The sequence below is a fragment of the Excalfactoria chinensis genome, chromosome 4 (assembly GCF_039878825.1).
Source record: "Excalfactoria chinensis isolate bCotChi1 chromosome 4, bCotChi1.hap2, whole genome shotgun sequence".
Classification (NCBI taxonomy): domain Eukaryota; kingdom Metazoa; phylum Chordata; class Aves; order Galliformes; family Phasianidae; genus Excalfactoria; species Excalfactoria chinensis.
Genome location: NC_092828.1, coordinates 43,120,619 through 43,137,600, shown reverse-complemented (window position 1 = coordinate 43,137,600; position 16,982 = coordinate 43,120,619). Strand labels below are relative to the sequence as shown.

The window sequence follows — 16,982 nt, the reverse complement described above, 5'->3', positions numbered from 1 at the left end:
CCATGAGTTTCCTGCTTATTTTTTTTCCCCTGTTTGTAGGGCAGAAGTGTGTTGCTATGTCAGCACAGGTGAAGAGATGCTTCAGAGCAGTACCTGTCTTGTTGTAACAGTTTGAGGAGCAAGCTATGTCCTGGTTGTTTGAAAATGTGACTTTAAAAAAAAAATATATCTGATACTTTTAAGTTAATGTTTTTGTACAGACAGATTGTTTGTGAAATTTATTTTCAGGATGCTAATAAGGTACCTTGAAATCAAGGCATGTTTGTACAGAGACCTTGTAGGATGACTGTAAGGCTGCCATGCCTTAGCTTGCTCTCTCAAGTGGCACAGATGTTAACCCATGAGAAATGGAGGTAAAATGTGAGATAAACAATTTCTCACTACTTCCATGTGTGAATGTTGCCCTGTTGTATGATGTACGTAACAACATGATCATTCTGATCCAGAACACTCAAGTTACTTGAGCTCTTTTTTTAATCCATCTTTCAGATTGCAAAGAAGACCCGAACTGCAACTTCAGGCCCAGTGATCACCAAGCTCATCTTTGCAAAACCAATCAATAGCAAAGCTGTTACAGGGCAGACCACTCAAGTGTCACCGGTCATTGCAGGTTGTACTTACTTGATTTGTTTTGCTTTACAGTTTGGCTTTTTATAAGACTATTCAAAGAGATGATGGTGGTAGAAATTTTTTTGTATTGATTTTTATTATAGATTTCTGAAGCAACTGGGGAAAAAAATCAGCAAAGATTTTGGTAGGTAGAAGCAGATATGGGCAGTGGTTGAGTCCCTTATACTTTGTTCACTTACATGGCTGTAGATCTGGATTATTTTGGTTTTTCTGCAAAATGTTTTTATTTGGTGGATTCTTGGGGAAAAGAGAGAATTGTCTCAGCCTGAAAAAAGGTAACTTGATAAACAAAGTACTTATGGATAACTTAACTAAAAAAGAAGGAAGGGAGGCAAATGCTTTTCTATTTCTATAACCTGCTTGTAGTAGACTTGTATATGATACTTGCAAGAAATAACAAGAAACATTTCTGAGAGAACTATCAATGAAGCTGTTGTTTCTGTTGAATTGCTCAAATACTTAAGAAATAAGCATTTCTGAAGAGTGTAAGAAGACAGTTAAGGTTAAGAAGAGATGGTTTGCCTCTTTGGAAAACTAATCTGGTCCTTTTTTTGCCTTACTAAAAACAAACAAAAAAAACCAACAACAACCCAGTGTTTTTGTTTATAGAATGGCCTGGCTTGAAACAGACCATAATGATCATTCAACCTCCCTGCCGTATGCAGGGCTGCCAACCACTAGACCAGGCTGCCCAGAGCCACATCCAGCCTGGCCTTGAATGCCTCTAGGTATGGGGCATCCACAACTTCCATGGGCAACCTGTTCCAATGTGTCGCCACCCACTGTGTGAAAAACTTTCTCCTAATCTCTAACCTAAACCTCCCTTCTCATTTTAAAACCATTCCCCCTTGTCCTATCACTATCCACCCTCATAAACAGGTTTTTCCCCTCCTGTTTAAACACTCCCTTCAAGTACTTGTTCACTTTGGCAGTGGAATTGATGTGTCCCTTGATAAAATGCATGCAGATTATCACAAAAGGAGAAATGTAAAAAGCTGGAGTTGTTTTCAGAGGTTTGAAGGATTTCTTCAGCTGTCCAGGCTGACAAACCCAACTAAGCCTAAAATCTCTTTGATGTATTTAAATGAATGTGTTAAGTCTTCACAGAGCTGGGACTTGAGCTGGTTGTAAAAAGAAAGCAACTGTCTCCTGTATTCATAATTTCCACTGTTACAGTGTTTGGCACCTATTTGAATCATAATCCTTTCCTTGTGCTGTCAGACTGGCCTGTGCCCAGTTTTATGTTGCCAATGAAACTGGATGTCCCAGTTCCCATTTATTCCTCTTCCTCAGACAGTTCCCCACCAAGCACACAGACCTAGATTGCTTTGCTGTGTTTATACACATCTGACTTAAGCTATTTGTGTGTTTAAAAAATAAACTTAGGGGAGGGGGGGGGGGAGGAAAGCTGCTTTGAGAAGCATTACATTTTTATCTAGCATTGCATTTTCACCTGGCATTACATGAAAACTGACAAGCAGTAAGGAACTAAGGAACCACAGCAGAAACTGTTTTTACGAGTGTGTTGTTTCATTAGGTTCCTAAATCCTGCTGCCTCCAGAGTTAAAGTATACATACAGATCACAAGGTATCTACACATCATGCATTACAAAAGAAATAAATTTCTGCCTTTGAAATGAATATGTTGAAGAATACAGAATACTTTTCCCTGAGCGTGCAGGAGGCATCACTGGGAGATGAAGATGTTTTTTTAAGTGAGAGGGAAAGTCTTTCTAAATACCTTCCTTTCCTCTTTCCACCCCAGCCACCAATAGTACAGTTCGCCAGGTCAGAGAGGCTGGTATTTGGAGAAGGTGTTGAATTCTAATTTGCTTATGTGTTTTTCTTGGTCTGATAGGTATTTTTAATCGCTTGGAAATTTCTACTAGCTGAGGTGGAAGTTGTTTATCTGAAAGAACTGTCAATATAAGCAGCCAGATCCTGTTTTGGAAGCTGATGCTAAGGGCAGCAGAGGAAGTGCAATGGGAAGGGATAAAACTGTTACAAGGGACAGAGAAAGGGGGAACAACTTGGAAGTATTGAATGTTGAGGAGGGTTCCATTTTTCAGGTTGCTTGTGCAGCCAGAGTAACAGCTTGGTTGCTAAACAAAAGTGAAGGCTGCCTTAGAGAATACAGATATCAGGGCAGCTTTCTGTGAGGATGGTGGTGTTTTGTTTTAGTGTGCTTGAGTTAATCATCATGTCACCAGATGGTTTTGTATCAGAAAGTTACGCTGTTTCTTGTTTGATTTTGATATATAGCGCAGAAAAGTCGGTGAGAGAGAAGCTATGGCAGAAATACATCTGAGTCGAAGGGCAGCAGAGGAAAGCTCACAGGTCAAGCACTCTTTGGAAATCATTTTAAAGGCATTAAAAAAAAAAAAACAAGCAACTCTGCTCTTGGAGTTTTGTAATGTTGCTGAGGCTGATTTTGTGATTTGGAGCTTTTGATGTTTAAGCTTCTTTGCCGTCGTAAAAGCAGATTGTATGTGGAGTTACACCTCCACCCTTATTTTCACAAGAGTGTCATCTATTCTGTAGGCAGTGAAAAAGCCAACCACCAACACAAACTGAAGGAAAAAGGTCACAGTTGAATGGGGAGAGACACCAAGCACCACTTTCATGGTCATATGGAGAGTTTCTGCTGTCAGAGTTGTAGAAAGAAGCACCCACCCCACTCCCCCCTTCACAGTTCACACTTTCTTGCACATTGGCAGCGGCCTGGGGACTTCTTAGCAAGCTGCCAGCTGTCAGGGTATTTGTGTGCAGGGCAGGAGTACTGAAGGGCTTTGTGCCTGGGGATGCTGTGCTCTAAGGATTCAACAACTGAACGTTATAGAAAGATGGATATAACTTTCAGCTTTTTTAAGCCTAAATAAACTATCTTTTTATTTGTAGTAATGCTGATTTCTTTCTAGTTGAATCTAACTCAAAAGAATCTACTGTCCTTTCTGCTAGGTAATGTACCTTCAGATGAGGATCAGCTGCAGGCTAACCAGAGAAAGTGTTTGCTTTACAAGTTGTAAATGGTGGTAGTTCAGCTGACCATCGCTTTCTTGATTACAGGCAGAGTTGTTTCACAATCTACTCCAGGAACACCACCAAAGACAATAACAATCTCTGAGAGTGGAGTTATTGGATCATCTTTGAGTACAACAACACAACAGACACCGAGTAAGATAGCTATCTCACCACTCAAATCTCCTAACAAGGTAAGAACCTTATTCTAGCTGCAGCCTTCTTGTCTCTGCTGCAAAGGAAGCTCTGTGTTTGCATCTTTGCTGCAAGCTGTCTGTGATCTGCCACTCCAGTGGATGAGTCTTAGAGTGGGACCAAGATATATAACACATGCAAGCTAAGTACAATGTATGAAAACCAATGTGAGAATTAAGATTTTGTTAGTTTGGATGTCCATTAGCTATGGAATGTTACACAAATGGAGCAAAGGGCTTTTGTTTCAGAGTTATTACTGGGCAAAACAATGTAGGGAAGCTGTAAAATCTTATTCTAAGGACTATCAGAAGAGTGGGAGTAAAAAGTCTCATAGTTATCTCCTGAGTTTACTGTAGGCAAATAATTCTGAGTATCTTTTTAAAAAAAATGTTTCCAAACCTGTGGATCTTTCTTAAAACTTAATGCAGGGAATTTAAAAGAGTAGGTAGAAAACAAACTCTGGAAGATGTCCTGGTTCTATCAGTGAAACTGCAACAGAAGGGCTGAGAGTATGTAGAATAGAGTAGTCAAATGACATGCTCTGCAGAAAACTGGGTCTTATCAGGATCTGGAAACTTGGAAAACACTGAGGAAAGTCTTTTATATTTAGTATGGATTAACAGCATAAAGTGAGATTTTTTTATTTTTTTTTTTTCATTTCCATCCTTTAAAATCCCCATTGATCATGTAGCCATCATGGTGCCAATTATAAAGTTGTTATTCCAAAAATCCATCCTGACAATGCTATGGCTTCAGTGTGCAGAGTTTCCAACCAAAACGGGGGCAGTGCTGACTTCCTGCAGGGACCTTTCTGTGCTGGAAACTGACAATGTCATGAAGTTGCTAACCCGTGTATATGCTGTGATTGCACAGTCAGGTTGCACAGTGTGAGCTGTGATTAGAGTACAACTCTTTTGCTCACAAGAAGATCTTAATGTACTGTGGGAGAACTGTACCTCTCATGATTAGAGGGACATATGTAGAGAGGGTTTGCATACTGCAGAGATTTAAACTGCTTCTTTGTTTTACCAAGCAGCTAACAGTGGTGTCAGTGGCCTCCCAGCCTCCCAACTCCCCCCAGAAGACGGTGGGCGTCCCACTGAATGTAGCATTAGGACAGCAGATCCTCACAGTGCAGCAGTCAGCACCCTCCTCCCCTGGGAAGGCCATAGTCAACCACACAACCACGCAGGTACAGACTGACTTTCGTTTAATTTTTAGCATGTCTGCGTCTCATCACTTGTGGGAAAACTAGGGTGCTGATCTGCAGGATGGCAGCGGGCAGTCCCAAGGAGTTTTTGTAAAGGCTTTTGTTCAAGTTGACAGAGGAACAGGTGGTCCTCCCGTGTAGGTGCAGGCTGGCAATAGCTGACAGCCAAGGGTGTGCACGTAGAAAATAGGTGTCCAATCTGGAAAAGCTTCACTTGGAGCTAACTCTTGTCTTTGTATATTAAATTTCCCATGTTGTCTTAAAGACATGCTGTGATAGAAGGCAGAATTCTTGGAGTAATTGATTACTTTCCAACAATGAACAGTACTTCTAGGCCACCAATTAGGGCTGCTTTCTGAGTGTTTCTGAGGCTTGCAACAATGAAGTATTTTGGTATGGGTCTGAGTAAGCAAAACTGTGCTCTGAGACCTGCAGAATTATGAATCAGTTATTTTATTACTAGAGAAATACCAAGGTTCTCCCTATTAATTTTTGTAAGTTAACTTGCATTAATAAAAGACAGAATTGAGCTGTTTCACAAATGTCATGGTTAACCCATGACAACAAGCTACAGTTTGTTTTTTTTTAATCTCCCTTTGTCATCTTAGGGGAATCTTCTTCCATCTTAATGTCTCTATTCCTGTTTTGATAAACACAAAGGATGGTGCGCAAGTGTAAATGAGAAAGGTGGCTATTGCAGGGAGTGGTAACAGTTGTATGCGCTGCAAAAGACCCAAAGCTCCAGCAGATGTTGGTAGTCTTAGTATTGTTTATGTTAATAGGAATGGAGATATGGGGATGTAAACATCAGCATGATTCGATATTTCCAAGTAAAACTGGCAAGACTGTTCTAAAAAGTTGTTAAAACATAAAATCACTCTTAAGTAAGCAACCAAAGTGACCAATCTGAGATTCCTGTGTAGTGTGCACATTGAGATGTGATCTAAAGCTATCTGAATCATAGGGATTTCTCCTGCCTTCACAGGGCTCAAGAACATGCCCTTTGAAGAGCCATCACTTAAATAGTATTATTTTCCCAGTTGTTCTTGGATGACAGTCAGCAATTTATGTGCTAGATGGAACTTTGCCTAAGCTGGTCTCTCCGTAATAGAACGCTGTGACTGTGCTTGCAGACAGTGCTTATTTGCTGTTACTCTGTGCTGTTGAAATTTCAATACTCATAAATATGTATGCATCCTCCACCACCACCACCCCCCTTCTGAAAAAACAACTTCTCTAAAAGACTGGACTTGTATCTCTAGTGAAGTATGTGTAAATTGAGGTTTTATTCCTGGAGCTATCAACAGCTAGGAAAAGGTTCTAAAGGTTCTAAAAATGTCATATCATTGTATCAATCAAATTTACCACAAAGATTTAACACAGTTGACAGTGACATACTAATATCGATTTTAGTAGATACTGAGAATAAATAGTTGAACTCCAATAAATAGTTGAAGTGGCTGAGAAAAAGAGAGCAGAAGAGAAATTTACCCACATTTGAGTTCACCAGAAAGAGGCTGTTACCAATCTCATACAGTTATCAATGTGTACAAATATAATGAACATGATTGTCATCATTTTGTAGTTTGAGAGAAATTGGGAGGGTGGAGTCTTGTGTATCCTAGATGTACTGCTGTCCCAGCTATGAAGCAGTACAAGTGTGCCAAAGATCCAATTCTTTCTCCTTCTTGCTTTTATTATTTAGTAAATTGTTTTGCTACTCTTCATTGTTCTTGCCTTTTTCATTTTGCAGCCTAACTGCTTTCTCATCTCTTCAGTAATTGATATATGGACTCAGATCCATTTCTACTTTGGCTGCACAATGATTTGTGTGTATTCATCACAATCTGTCCAGCAGGACATATCTGTACACACAGAGGTAAATCATAGTGCAGTCTAGCATGAACAGTTCTGCAAGGAGTTCTCACTATGTTGTTTTTTTTATTAGTAGGTATAATTTTGATTCATTCCCTGCCTGATTTTTGAAAACCAAGTCCTCTTAGCTGATGTCTGATTTGGCATTCATTGTATCTTGAAAAGCAAACTGATTTGCCATATTTAGGCAAATGTTACTTTACTCAGGAGTTTACTGGAAGGAATTGTAAATGGAGCTGAGCTTGCTTTGCTCCAAGACTTGGAGTGGCATTTAATCTGTTCCTCTTACTCCAGAAATCAGAATAATCAGGGATAAGTGATTTGGTTCTCATGGATGCTAATGGATTGAAGAGTTCCTCACTAACAAATTGAGGAATAAATATGGCGGTGTTTTTTCACCCTTAGTAAAAGTAACCTTATGCTCTCTTGATTGGTTTAATAGGCTGTGAAATCAGCAGTACAGGCCATTACTGTAGGAGGAGTGGGTACATCTCAATTCAAGACAATTATTCCCTTGGCAACTGCTCCGAATGTTCAGCAGATTCAGGTACCTGGAAGCAAGTTCCATTATGTCAGACTTGTTACTGCCACAACAGCCAGTAGTTCAACCCAGTCGGCCAGTCAGAATCCCAGTACGAATACACAGCCTCTCCAGCAGGGTAAGTGCTGGTGCTAATGTGTTACCTGAAGTTTTTCTTCATTTTCCTAGTTTGCCTTTTGAGGGTTAAAATAGTCACTTAGTAGAAATGCTTCCAAACTACCAGATGTACCTGGTACCTTTTGTGGTAAGTTTTGAAAGGTTTTATTTCCCACTGCTAGCTCGGGTTTGTATATGGAAAGGGCCCCTCTGTGACAAGTTGATCTGTTGGGCATGAACGCCTGGAGCTATTTAGGTTGATTTTGCTTAGATTACACCAATTTTGTGGATGACTTGTGACAAGTCCCAGGTTTTCATGTTAAAAATGTGAAGCCATGGCAGTTCATATGTATCTTGGCAAAATGCTGCAGCGTTAAAATCCTTCAGATTGTGTTGGAAGTGCCAGATTTCTCTACTGGTTTCCGTCCATGATTTCTGAAGCTGCTATGGAATGAAGATGTCAAAACAAGCTGTGGTTTTGTAGTTTCCTCTTGGCAGCAGGAAATAGAGTCCAGAGAATCTCAGCATCTAAGCTGTTTTTTAAATCATTGCTATGGAATATGCATGTACACTTCTGTAAATAACTGTTTACATAGTATCTAACACTTCTGTCTGAAAAGTACCTATGAGTTTGGTCAGTACTGCAAGTAGTCAGAGATTAAGTATCCTTACATTCTGTAAGCTTGAAAGTCTTGAGGTTTCAACTGTGGACTGAGTGAATAATGTGTGTTGATCTGATGTTGTCTTGTTACCAGCAAAACCAGTGGTGGTGAATGCAACCCCAGTGCGGATGTCTGTTCCCATAGTGCCAGCACAGACTGTGAAACAGGTAAGCTCAGCATAAGTGCATGTTACTGACTTGTTTCAGCTGGAAGGAAAAGTCCAATTCCAGCACAGTCATGAAATGTTCTATAGTACAAATGTTTTCTGAAGGAATATTCTTCTTTCATGAAGTCTTACTTTGTTTCCAGGTGGTGCCCAAACCCATCAACCCAACTTCCCAGATAGTTACAACAAGTCAGCCCCAACAAAGACTAATTATGCCAGCCACTCCACTGCCACAGATACAGCCCAACCTCACTAACCTGCCCCCAGGCACTGTACTGGCACCAGCACCTGGCACGGGAAATGTTGGCTATGCAGTCCTTCCAGCTCAGTATGTTACACAGGTATGGTCTTAATCCAGAGATAAATAACAAAGCAGTGCTGTTATGGAACATACTGGTGTCCTTTTGAAAGTTCTTGTTCCTCAGTGCTCAAGGCTGATTAGCCAGTCTGTTCAAACAAGGGTTCTACCAGCCTGTGGCATCACTGGTACCAGCCTTAATCTTTGGTTCCATTTTGGTTTTGTTAAAGCTATAGTTTGTCCTAAAAAACAAAAACAAAACAACAGTACTTGTGTCCTTCCTGTCCACTTCTCTTAAAGTAAATGATACCAACTTCTGCAAATCTCAAAGTCTGTGTTTACAAACATATTATTTTCAGAACAATATCTGGAAAGCTATTTGTAAGAGCATCTACAAATGCTAGTAAGCATACTTCAATTTCTTTCATGTTACCCTGTGTGATATGTGTTACCTTTGTGTTTTGTTAGCTGCAGCAATCATCATATGTATCAATAGCAAGCAACACTGGCTTCACTGGGACATCCAGTATCCAGTCCCAAGCACGGCTACCATTCAACGGGTGAGTATTTTACAAAGAGGGTTGGTGAGGGGGGGGGGAGGGAAAAGACAACAACAAAACCACTGCATATAATCTGCTGAGCTTGCTGCTGTTTTCAGCACTGATGGGGTGGTGTTTTCTTTTTTTCTTCTGAATTTTGTGTGGTTTCTAAAGAAATAAAGCATACTGTGTTGAGGTTAGCACCTCTGACTAAAGAGATGCATCTAACAAACGGGTGAGCCAGTCTCTTAATCAAAGCCTTTCCAGCCCCCAGCTCCTGTAGCAGAAAATTGACCCGAAGGTTCCCCTGGTGCTTGTTCCTCATCCTTCATCAGTGCCTGGGAACTACAGGCTATTTCTTGACATTGTTAGAAAGAAGTGCTTAGCAAAACAGGAGCATCAAGTTTAGCATGCGCAAAAATGTAACTGAGCAGCACAAAATGCAACTGAAACCTGAAAAGGATCCTAGCAGTAGGCTTAGGGTTCTTTTCAGTCTTGTATTTTTCTTCTGAAAATGATGAAAACAGCAGCTAACATGGATTATTTTCTCTGTGCTGAGCCAGCTGACTTAGTTGCTGTTGTTTTTTGTGTTATTGTTTGCTGGAAACTGTGTACACCAAGGTGCTTTTTGATGCTGCAACCAAAACTGTGATGCAAACTAATCCCTAATCCAGCTGCAGCTATTCAAATGATTGGGTTTGATTTAATCTCCAGAAATGTGCAGAAATTGCTGGATAGGGATTGAAGGAATCTCATCAAAAGAGATTAATGACACTAAATCCTAGTTTTTAAGAGCAGTTAAAGCTTACATTTGATATGAAATTCATTTTTAAACCCAAGGCAGTATTTTGGCTTGCTTGCCCATTGTTTCTGGATTTACTCTATTTTTACTTTGTTCCAGCTTGTGCAAAGGTGAAGATGTGATCCTGTTCTGTGAACCTTTTTTGGACCTAGTCCCCTTATGTATAGGGATGTTCTAAGGAAGCTTTCTCTGCACATTGCAGTTAAGGTGTATCCTCTAGCTTTAAACCTCATTTCTATTTGAGACATGCAGACAGATTTTCAGTGAATAAGCAACTCTTTCTGTACTGGAAAAACACTATGTATAATGGTCGCTTACTGTCAGTCAAAAACCTAACAGAAAGGGAACATGAAGGTTTGTTAGAGTTTGTGTTACGAGCCACTTACTTGAATTTAAATTAGGAAGAAACTGATCGAACTGTGTATAAATAGATGCTTTCTTTCTTTTTTCTTTCTTTTCTTTCACCTATAGAATAATACCTTCTGAATCTGCAAATCGGCCCCGGAAGCCTTGCAATTGTACAAAGTCTTTATGTTTGAAATTGTAAGTACTTCTTGTTATTTTTAATCCTTATTTTTTGACATCGTATTTATCCCAAGAATCAAAATGTTTTTAAGTATGTAAGAAATGTTACATCTATCTTCTAGCATAGTTACTGTTGACATCGATGGGGATGTTGCCATGCATGTGCCATTGTGCAGCTTATGTGGGCTGCATAGACACTACCATATCGTAAACTTCTAACCTTGCGCCCTTGTGCATGATAGAGCCAATTCTGCTCAGCAGCTGGAGTTGCATTTTTGCTGTCAGTGACATTACATCCAAAAGCATCATCAGTGGATATCTACTGTACTTCAGCAAATCCTGTGAATAATGGTACACAATATGAAGTTCTACAGCAAAATTGGGCTGTTTGGTTTGCTGTTTTTTCCTGTTTTGTTGTGTTTCAGGAGGGGGAAACAGTGTCTGTTTTAAACACTCAAATAGACGAGTGATTCTTAAGAAGTCTAGGACTTGGTCATCCTCTTGTTTGTTTTTTTTGCTGTTCTATTTATTGTTTGTAACAAGTTGACATAAAACATCTTAAGTTGTTTTGTTGCTTTTAACCTAAGCAGAGTCAGTATGCAGATTTCTGTACAATATCAGGAGGAAATATTAATCTGCTTCCATGAGAGCTAGACAAAGAAGAAAAAAATCAATGATTTGCTTCTCAAAGGGAAATGATTCAGTGGTTTCTGAACCTCCTTTAAGAAATGTTTCATTTTTGTATTTTGGGTTTGTTTCCATGTAACAGACCCCACGCTGTGTGTTGGGGTGTCCCCTGTACTTCCTAGTCTCAAAATTGTCTGCTTCACAGGTAGCAGGGTAAACAGGAAGAGGTTTAGCTGCTCTGTTGTTTACTCTTCAATTTGTTTTACAACATACACATTTGTTGCCTTCATGGTGCCAAAATAGACCTGCACTGGGAGATTCACTCCTGGGAGTGAGACTTCTACCACTTGTTCATATGGGGCTTGGCACAAGATGACCAAGACCTTTATGGGCGTGTGTGTCACCAGACTATAGAAATGTCTGGTGCTGCCTTTGGTACTACAACAAGGTAATGGTCACGCTTGCTAATGCTTTCTCTTATCTTCCGTTTCAGGTATTGTGATTGCTTTGCAAATGGTGAATTCTGCAACAACTGCAACTGTACAAATTGTTATAACAACCTGGACCATGAAAATGACAGACAAAAAGCAATAAAGGTGAGAAGTCTTTTTTTCTTACTTTTGAGGTTGTGAAGTGAAGAGCATGTTCCATTCATATAGAATTTAGCATATTTCTGAGTGGAACTGTGATGGGAAAACTGACTGCGTAGTTTGCCTCCAAAGATAGCTGGGATAAAAGTAGCTTGTGCCTTCTGAAGTCTGATGGGTGTTTAACACCCTAATCTTCTCCCACCTGTGCAAAGTGTAAGCTGTTGCATTGCACCTTAAATTTCTGCTCCTTGCATGCAGTGACTGACCCTTTGGGTCTGCATTGACAGGCTTGCCTTGACAGAAACCCTGAAGCCTTCAAGCCCAAAATAGGGAAAGGAAAGGAAGGAGAATCAGATCGGCGACACAGCAAAGGGTGTAACTGTAAACGCTCGGGATGCCTCAAAAACTACTGTGAGTGTTACGAGGTAAGAAGCATTATGTCATCCTAAAGGCTTCAGCTTTTTCCATCAGTGCTGCAACTTCACTGCTGGGCTTTGTCCCTTCCTTCCTCTTGCTGAAACTCTGCCATAATGGTTTTGGTCTATTTTTCCTACTGATGGTTTCCATCTAGAAAGCTGTATGCATTGCAGAATTGCTCACTTCTGTCCTGAGCTTCAATTAAAAATATGTGACAACTCTGAACTCAGGCTTGGATTTGTCCTGTACCAAAGAGTAGTCTTCTGTAAAGAACTCTACAAGTCCTACAGAAAGAAACATATAGCACCATGTCCCTAGGTGCTCTATTAGTTATTACAGTATTACACAGACACTCATCACGTCTGTGGAAGCCAAAGGCAAAAGCTTAATCAGTCTGCTGATGCAACACAGTTTGTAGATGTGGAGATGGTAGCAGCCTTTATCTCTAATAGTTTTAACTGCTCAATTCTATTGAAAACAGCAGATTGGGAAAGAAAGACGTGAGTGGGAAACTGTTGATTTGCAGCAGATCCAAGCATAAATTCTGGGAAGGCATCTCACTTCAATAAGAGAATTTGAAGAGAAGGTTTCTTTTGGTGTCTAATTAATAAGACGCTAAGACAAAATGATGTTTCTCCTGTGGGTCGTCATAAAGAATGTCTTAAGTTGTGATGAGTTTCTCATCTTCTCTTTGTTTCTTTCAGGCAAAAATCATGTGTTCTTCCATATGCAAATGTGTTGGCTGTAAAAATTTTGAAGAAAGCCCAGAGCGAAAGACATTGATGCACTTAGCAGATGCTGCAGAAGTTAGGGTCCAGCAGCAGACAGCAGCGAAGACAAAGTTATCTTCCCAGATCTCAGATCTCCTAACAAGGCCAACTCCAGCACTCAGCAGCGGTGGAGGGAAGTAAGTTAACACAGTCCTCCATTTTGCTTGGCTCTAATGTAGTTTTTCTGATGCGTGTGACAGGTATGGTCCTGTCATCTTTGAATGTTATCTGCATAAGCTGTAGGGCCAGGAGTACACAGGTGATTGGAGTCTTTTGTCTTCTGTGAAATCCAGTGTGTGCAAAGTGTGGCCGTATTCAGGCATGTAACTAAGCACTGTTTTTTTCTGGTTGCTGTATGCTGCTAGAAAACAAGAAATGCACATCCCTTTACTGAGTGTATATAAACTTCAGGCTGCCCATATAGTGAAAGCTGGATAATTTTTCTGTGTAGCTGGGCACTTCAAAATCTGTTTTGCAGTGTACCTCGATGGCAGCAAACACAAAGCAAAAATTGCCTGCCTGTTCATTTGACTCAAGCTGTGGCATATTGGCTGCCTGTTGGAGTGAGTGGATGTTCCGTTTTGTTTTTTTCAGGCTGCCCTTCACGTTTGTAACCAAGGAGGTAGCCGACGCAACCTGTGAATGCCTTCTGGCTCAGGCAGAGCAAGCTGAGAAGATGGGCAAGTCAAAAGCAGCTGCGGAGCGCATGATCCTGGAGGAGTTTGGACGCTGTTTGATGAGAGTTATTAACTCTGCAGGGAAGTCCAAAAGTGACCCTTGTGCCATGAACTGCTGACACGTGCACATGAGCCACAGTGAAGCAAACTGAACAGAACACTTAAGGCACAGGGACACTTTGATTTGGAATAGAGGATTTAGTAACACTTGCCAATTTGGTGCTTGTTTTAATTGACTTGCAGAAGATTAAACAAGAAAATATTTTATAACAAGATTTAGAGCCTTTTAAGTCTTAGCTAAATTCTCTTCTACATAAGATAACTCCTAAAAGACATTTTTTCTTCCTGATGTACAGCTTTTAACTTGGGTTTCTTAAAAGAAAAAAAGAGTAGGTGTTTTCTTCCCTTTCCCCAAAAATAACTGCCTGAAGGGCATATATAAATTATTATAATATATTATTTACAGTACATAGAGTTGCATTGCTTTGTGCAGGAAAACATGTGATAACAAGGATATTTTGGCAACAGGCCCACAGTGAAGAACATCTGTGTATCGAAGTCACTTTTGAAAGGAAACATGTAAAAGTCAGCATCTAAATGGAAGGTAGTACCTACACTCGGGACCTGACACAGCATAATCCCTTAGTGAGCAGAACGGTGTGAAATACACAGGCGAGTATGCAGTGGTTGCTTGCAGGTTTATTGTCAACAAGTGTTCGGGAACCTCACTAGAGAGGGCCCTAAGGAATTCTGAGGTACTGGAATAAATGGAATTTTTTTTTTTATATGATCATGGATGAGGGTTCAATGTTTGTTTTTCTTTGTTCATTTGTTTAATGGAACTCAGAGGCTAAGATAGTGGTCTGCTCTTAAAAGTGAGGAAGAACAGCCATGCTGTAATGCTACTCTGCCTGTGCAGCAGGCAGATGCTGTTGCTTGGGGTGAAGCTTGACGTTCAGAGCTCTGCAGCAGCTCGATCCTGCTCTGCAGGTAGTGCTGTGTGGGTTTTTGTGTTTTCTAGGATTAAGCTGTTTCCATAGGAAGTTGTTTGAGCCTGAGAAGCTGAGAGTTAGTGGAGACAGGAGCGCTACAGTTGTCTTAATGAGGAATCAGGACAATCTGAATCTGAACTGCAAATGCAGGTGGAGATGTTGCGTTCAGCCTGGTTGGGGGTCTTCGTGGTGCTACTTTTTGCAATTGTGGTGGTTTATTTGGCTTTAAAGGGTTTTGTGTTTGGGTTTGTTGGGTTTTTTTGAGGGCTGTTTAGAATGATGGAGAGCACAATGATCAGTGAGGATGCTAGCACAGAATCAAGATTGCTGCTAAAACAGATGTATGGATCCTTTGGCTCAAAAACAGGAAAGGGAGGAAAGTGTACCAACAAAACACAAATCAATGTAGAGCTGTGTGTAGAACGGGGCAGGAGAATTTTCCAGTATTTGTTACAGGCAGTCTCGGATCACTTTTTTGGTAGTGGAACATATTTGCAAAATCAGTCTCATAGGTTACTTACTAATGTGAATGTCAATAACCATGTTTAATCGCAGGCATTTTTAATAACTCTTTCTGTTCCCTGAACGATGTAGCTAGGTTTTTCCAAAAAGGATTTTGTATTCTTCATGTAAAACTGTAAACACGGAGATGCAGCAGAGCTCTTCCTCCAGGTTTTCTAGCAGAACCAAGCTGGGAAAGTAGCAGCAGAGCCAAATGCCTGCATGTGCGTGTGATGGCAAAAAGATGGAAGGAGGCTTCTGCTCCCAGCCTTCACTCTGTGCTCCTGCGTGCTGAGCGTAAGGCCCTTTCTCTTCTATGCTTTCCTGGTGTACCCTCTAGAATGGCTTGGGGGCAGAAAGGACTTGGAAGGTGGCCAGCAGCAGTGGAAGTCGCAGCAGGTCGCTGTTGGAGACCAGGTCTGGACTGCTGGTCACTATCAGAAAGGCTCTGTCTGGTAGTTACATCTCCCTGAGCTTAAACCGCAAGTATATTAATGCAAATCTCTGAAAAGGGAATCCATCCATCTCTTCTGTAAGTAAATGTTTTGTTTCTTTCCATAATTAAGACTTCAGTTTATTAAAAGTCAGTACAATAACTTCTTACATGTACAAGGGCTGCTCTGAAAGTAATGCCTCCTATTTTATTACACTAGCCCACAGCATCAGAGGCAGATGTTGGTGGTGTGGCAGGAGAGGCTGAACCTTCCTGCCGACAGTCTGTTAGGACAGTCTGACAGAAGGGTGCCCGACATGCAGGTACATGTGAGGTAAAGGTGCATCACCTTTAATTTTGAATTCCTCCATGCAGGAAAAATGGCACCCATTGACATTCACCAACTCTTGCTGAATGTTGCTGGAGACCAAGCAGGGGATGTGAGCACAGTGGGGTGGTGGTTGTGCATTTTAGCAGTAGCGACAGTGGGTCACCTTTGGTGGTGCAGATTTTTACAACATGGCATATGGGCTCTCATTCATTGCTGGTGAAAATGTGTAGCTAATGGTAGGTGACTGAAAAAGAGAGTGTATTAGTTCAGAATTTGCTCTATCAAATAGTGTCATTGTGCTCTTTGTTGTAGTTTATGTGGAAATAAATAAGAGGCATTACTTTCAGAGCGACCTACGTAGTGCAGATATTCAGTTTACTTCTAGTGACCTAATGTAGTATGTCCAGTAAGATTTGTATAAATGTAAATTAGTGTAAGTGAATAAAGTAATAACTACTTGCATTATTTTTCAAACAGATTGCAATATGCCTTTGTTTGTTTAGACTTCAATCCATGTTAATTTTGTATATACTATGTGTCTTTCTCTAAAATGCACCTTTTGTGATGTGTATTTATATACAGTGTGCAGAAACTTGTGAACTTTAGATGACAGTTGTAATTATGTATGATGGCATTGCTTGAGAATATTTTGCTTCTAAAGACTTTGGAGGTGCAATCAAAAGCTCTTAGTTTTTCAATTTTGTTTTGAGCAAGCTTTTCTCCAATATTAAGCTGGGATTCTTCCCTTTTCACCGGTGTAATATGTACGGATTGGGTTTTGTACTTCCTTAGCCATTTGCATCAAACTGCTGGACGAGATTGACAGTCAAGCTCATGCGGTCGTGCGAAAATAATCGGGAACGGGACAAGGGTTCATTTTGTAGCTCTGTTTACATCTGAAAGTAGAAAAACTAAATTTATATTTACGAGACCTATTCAAAGAATACACTTTTCTATATTGTAAAAATAAAAGTCGGATAAATCACAAAGAAAATAAACATTTATACTATTCTGTAAATGTTTAGTACTGCCTTGGCTTTCGAATATACCATTGAATCCCACCAGAGATTTAACCATTGGTTATTAG

At 40.4% G+C, this 16,982-nt stretch overlaps 1 protein-coding gene across 5 annotated transcripts in view; it reads left to right on the top strand.

The window, feature by feature from the left end:
• The window catches only part of LIN54 (lin-54 DREAM MuvB core complex component), a 37,572-nt gene extending 20,637 nt beyond the window's left edge, over window positions 1-16,935 (top strand). For 3 of the 5 annotated variants that reach the window (XM_072335176.1, XM_072335174.1, XM_072335175.1), the window contains exons 3-14: window positions 490-610; window positions 3,697-3,842; window positions 4,877-5,035; window positions 7,371-7,587; window positions 8,321-8,394; window positions 8,537-8,734; window positions 9,160-9,251; window positions 10,504-10,575; window positions 11,678-11,780; window positions 12,062-12,199; window positions 12,896-13,098; window positions 13,556-16,935. In XM_072335176.1, coding sequence (XP_072191277.1) covers window positions 490-610; window positions 3,697-3,842; window positions 4,877-5,035; window positions 7,371-7,587; window positions 8,321-8,394; window positions 8,537-8,734; window positions 9,160-9,251; window positions 10,504-10,575; window positions 11,678-11,780; window positions 12,062-12,199; window positions 12,896-13,098; window positions 13,556-13,757 — 1,725 coding nt within the window. In that variant the 3' untranslated portion in view covers window positions 13,758-16,935. The remainder of the gene's footprint in view (window positions 1-489; window positions 611-3,696; window positions 3,843-4,876; window positions 5,036-7,370; window positions 7,588-8,320; window positions 8,395-8,536; window positions 8,735-9,159; window positions 9,252-10,503; window positions 10,576-11,677; window positions 11,781-12,061; window positions 12,200-12,895; window positions 13,099-13,555) is intronic. The other 2 variants (XM_072335177.1, XM_072335178.1) reach the window with 2 other exon arrangements.
• The last annotated feature ends 47 nt before the right edge of the window (window positions 16,936-16,982 follow it).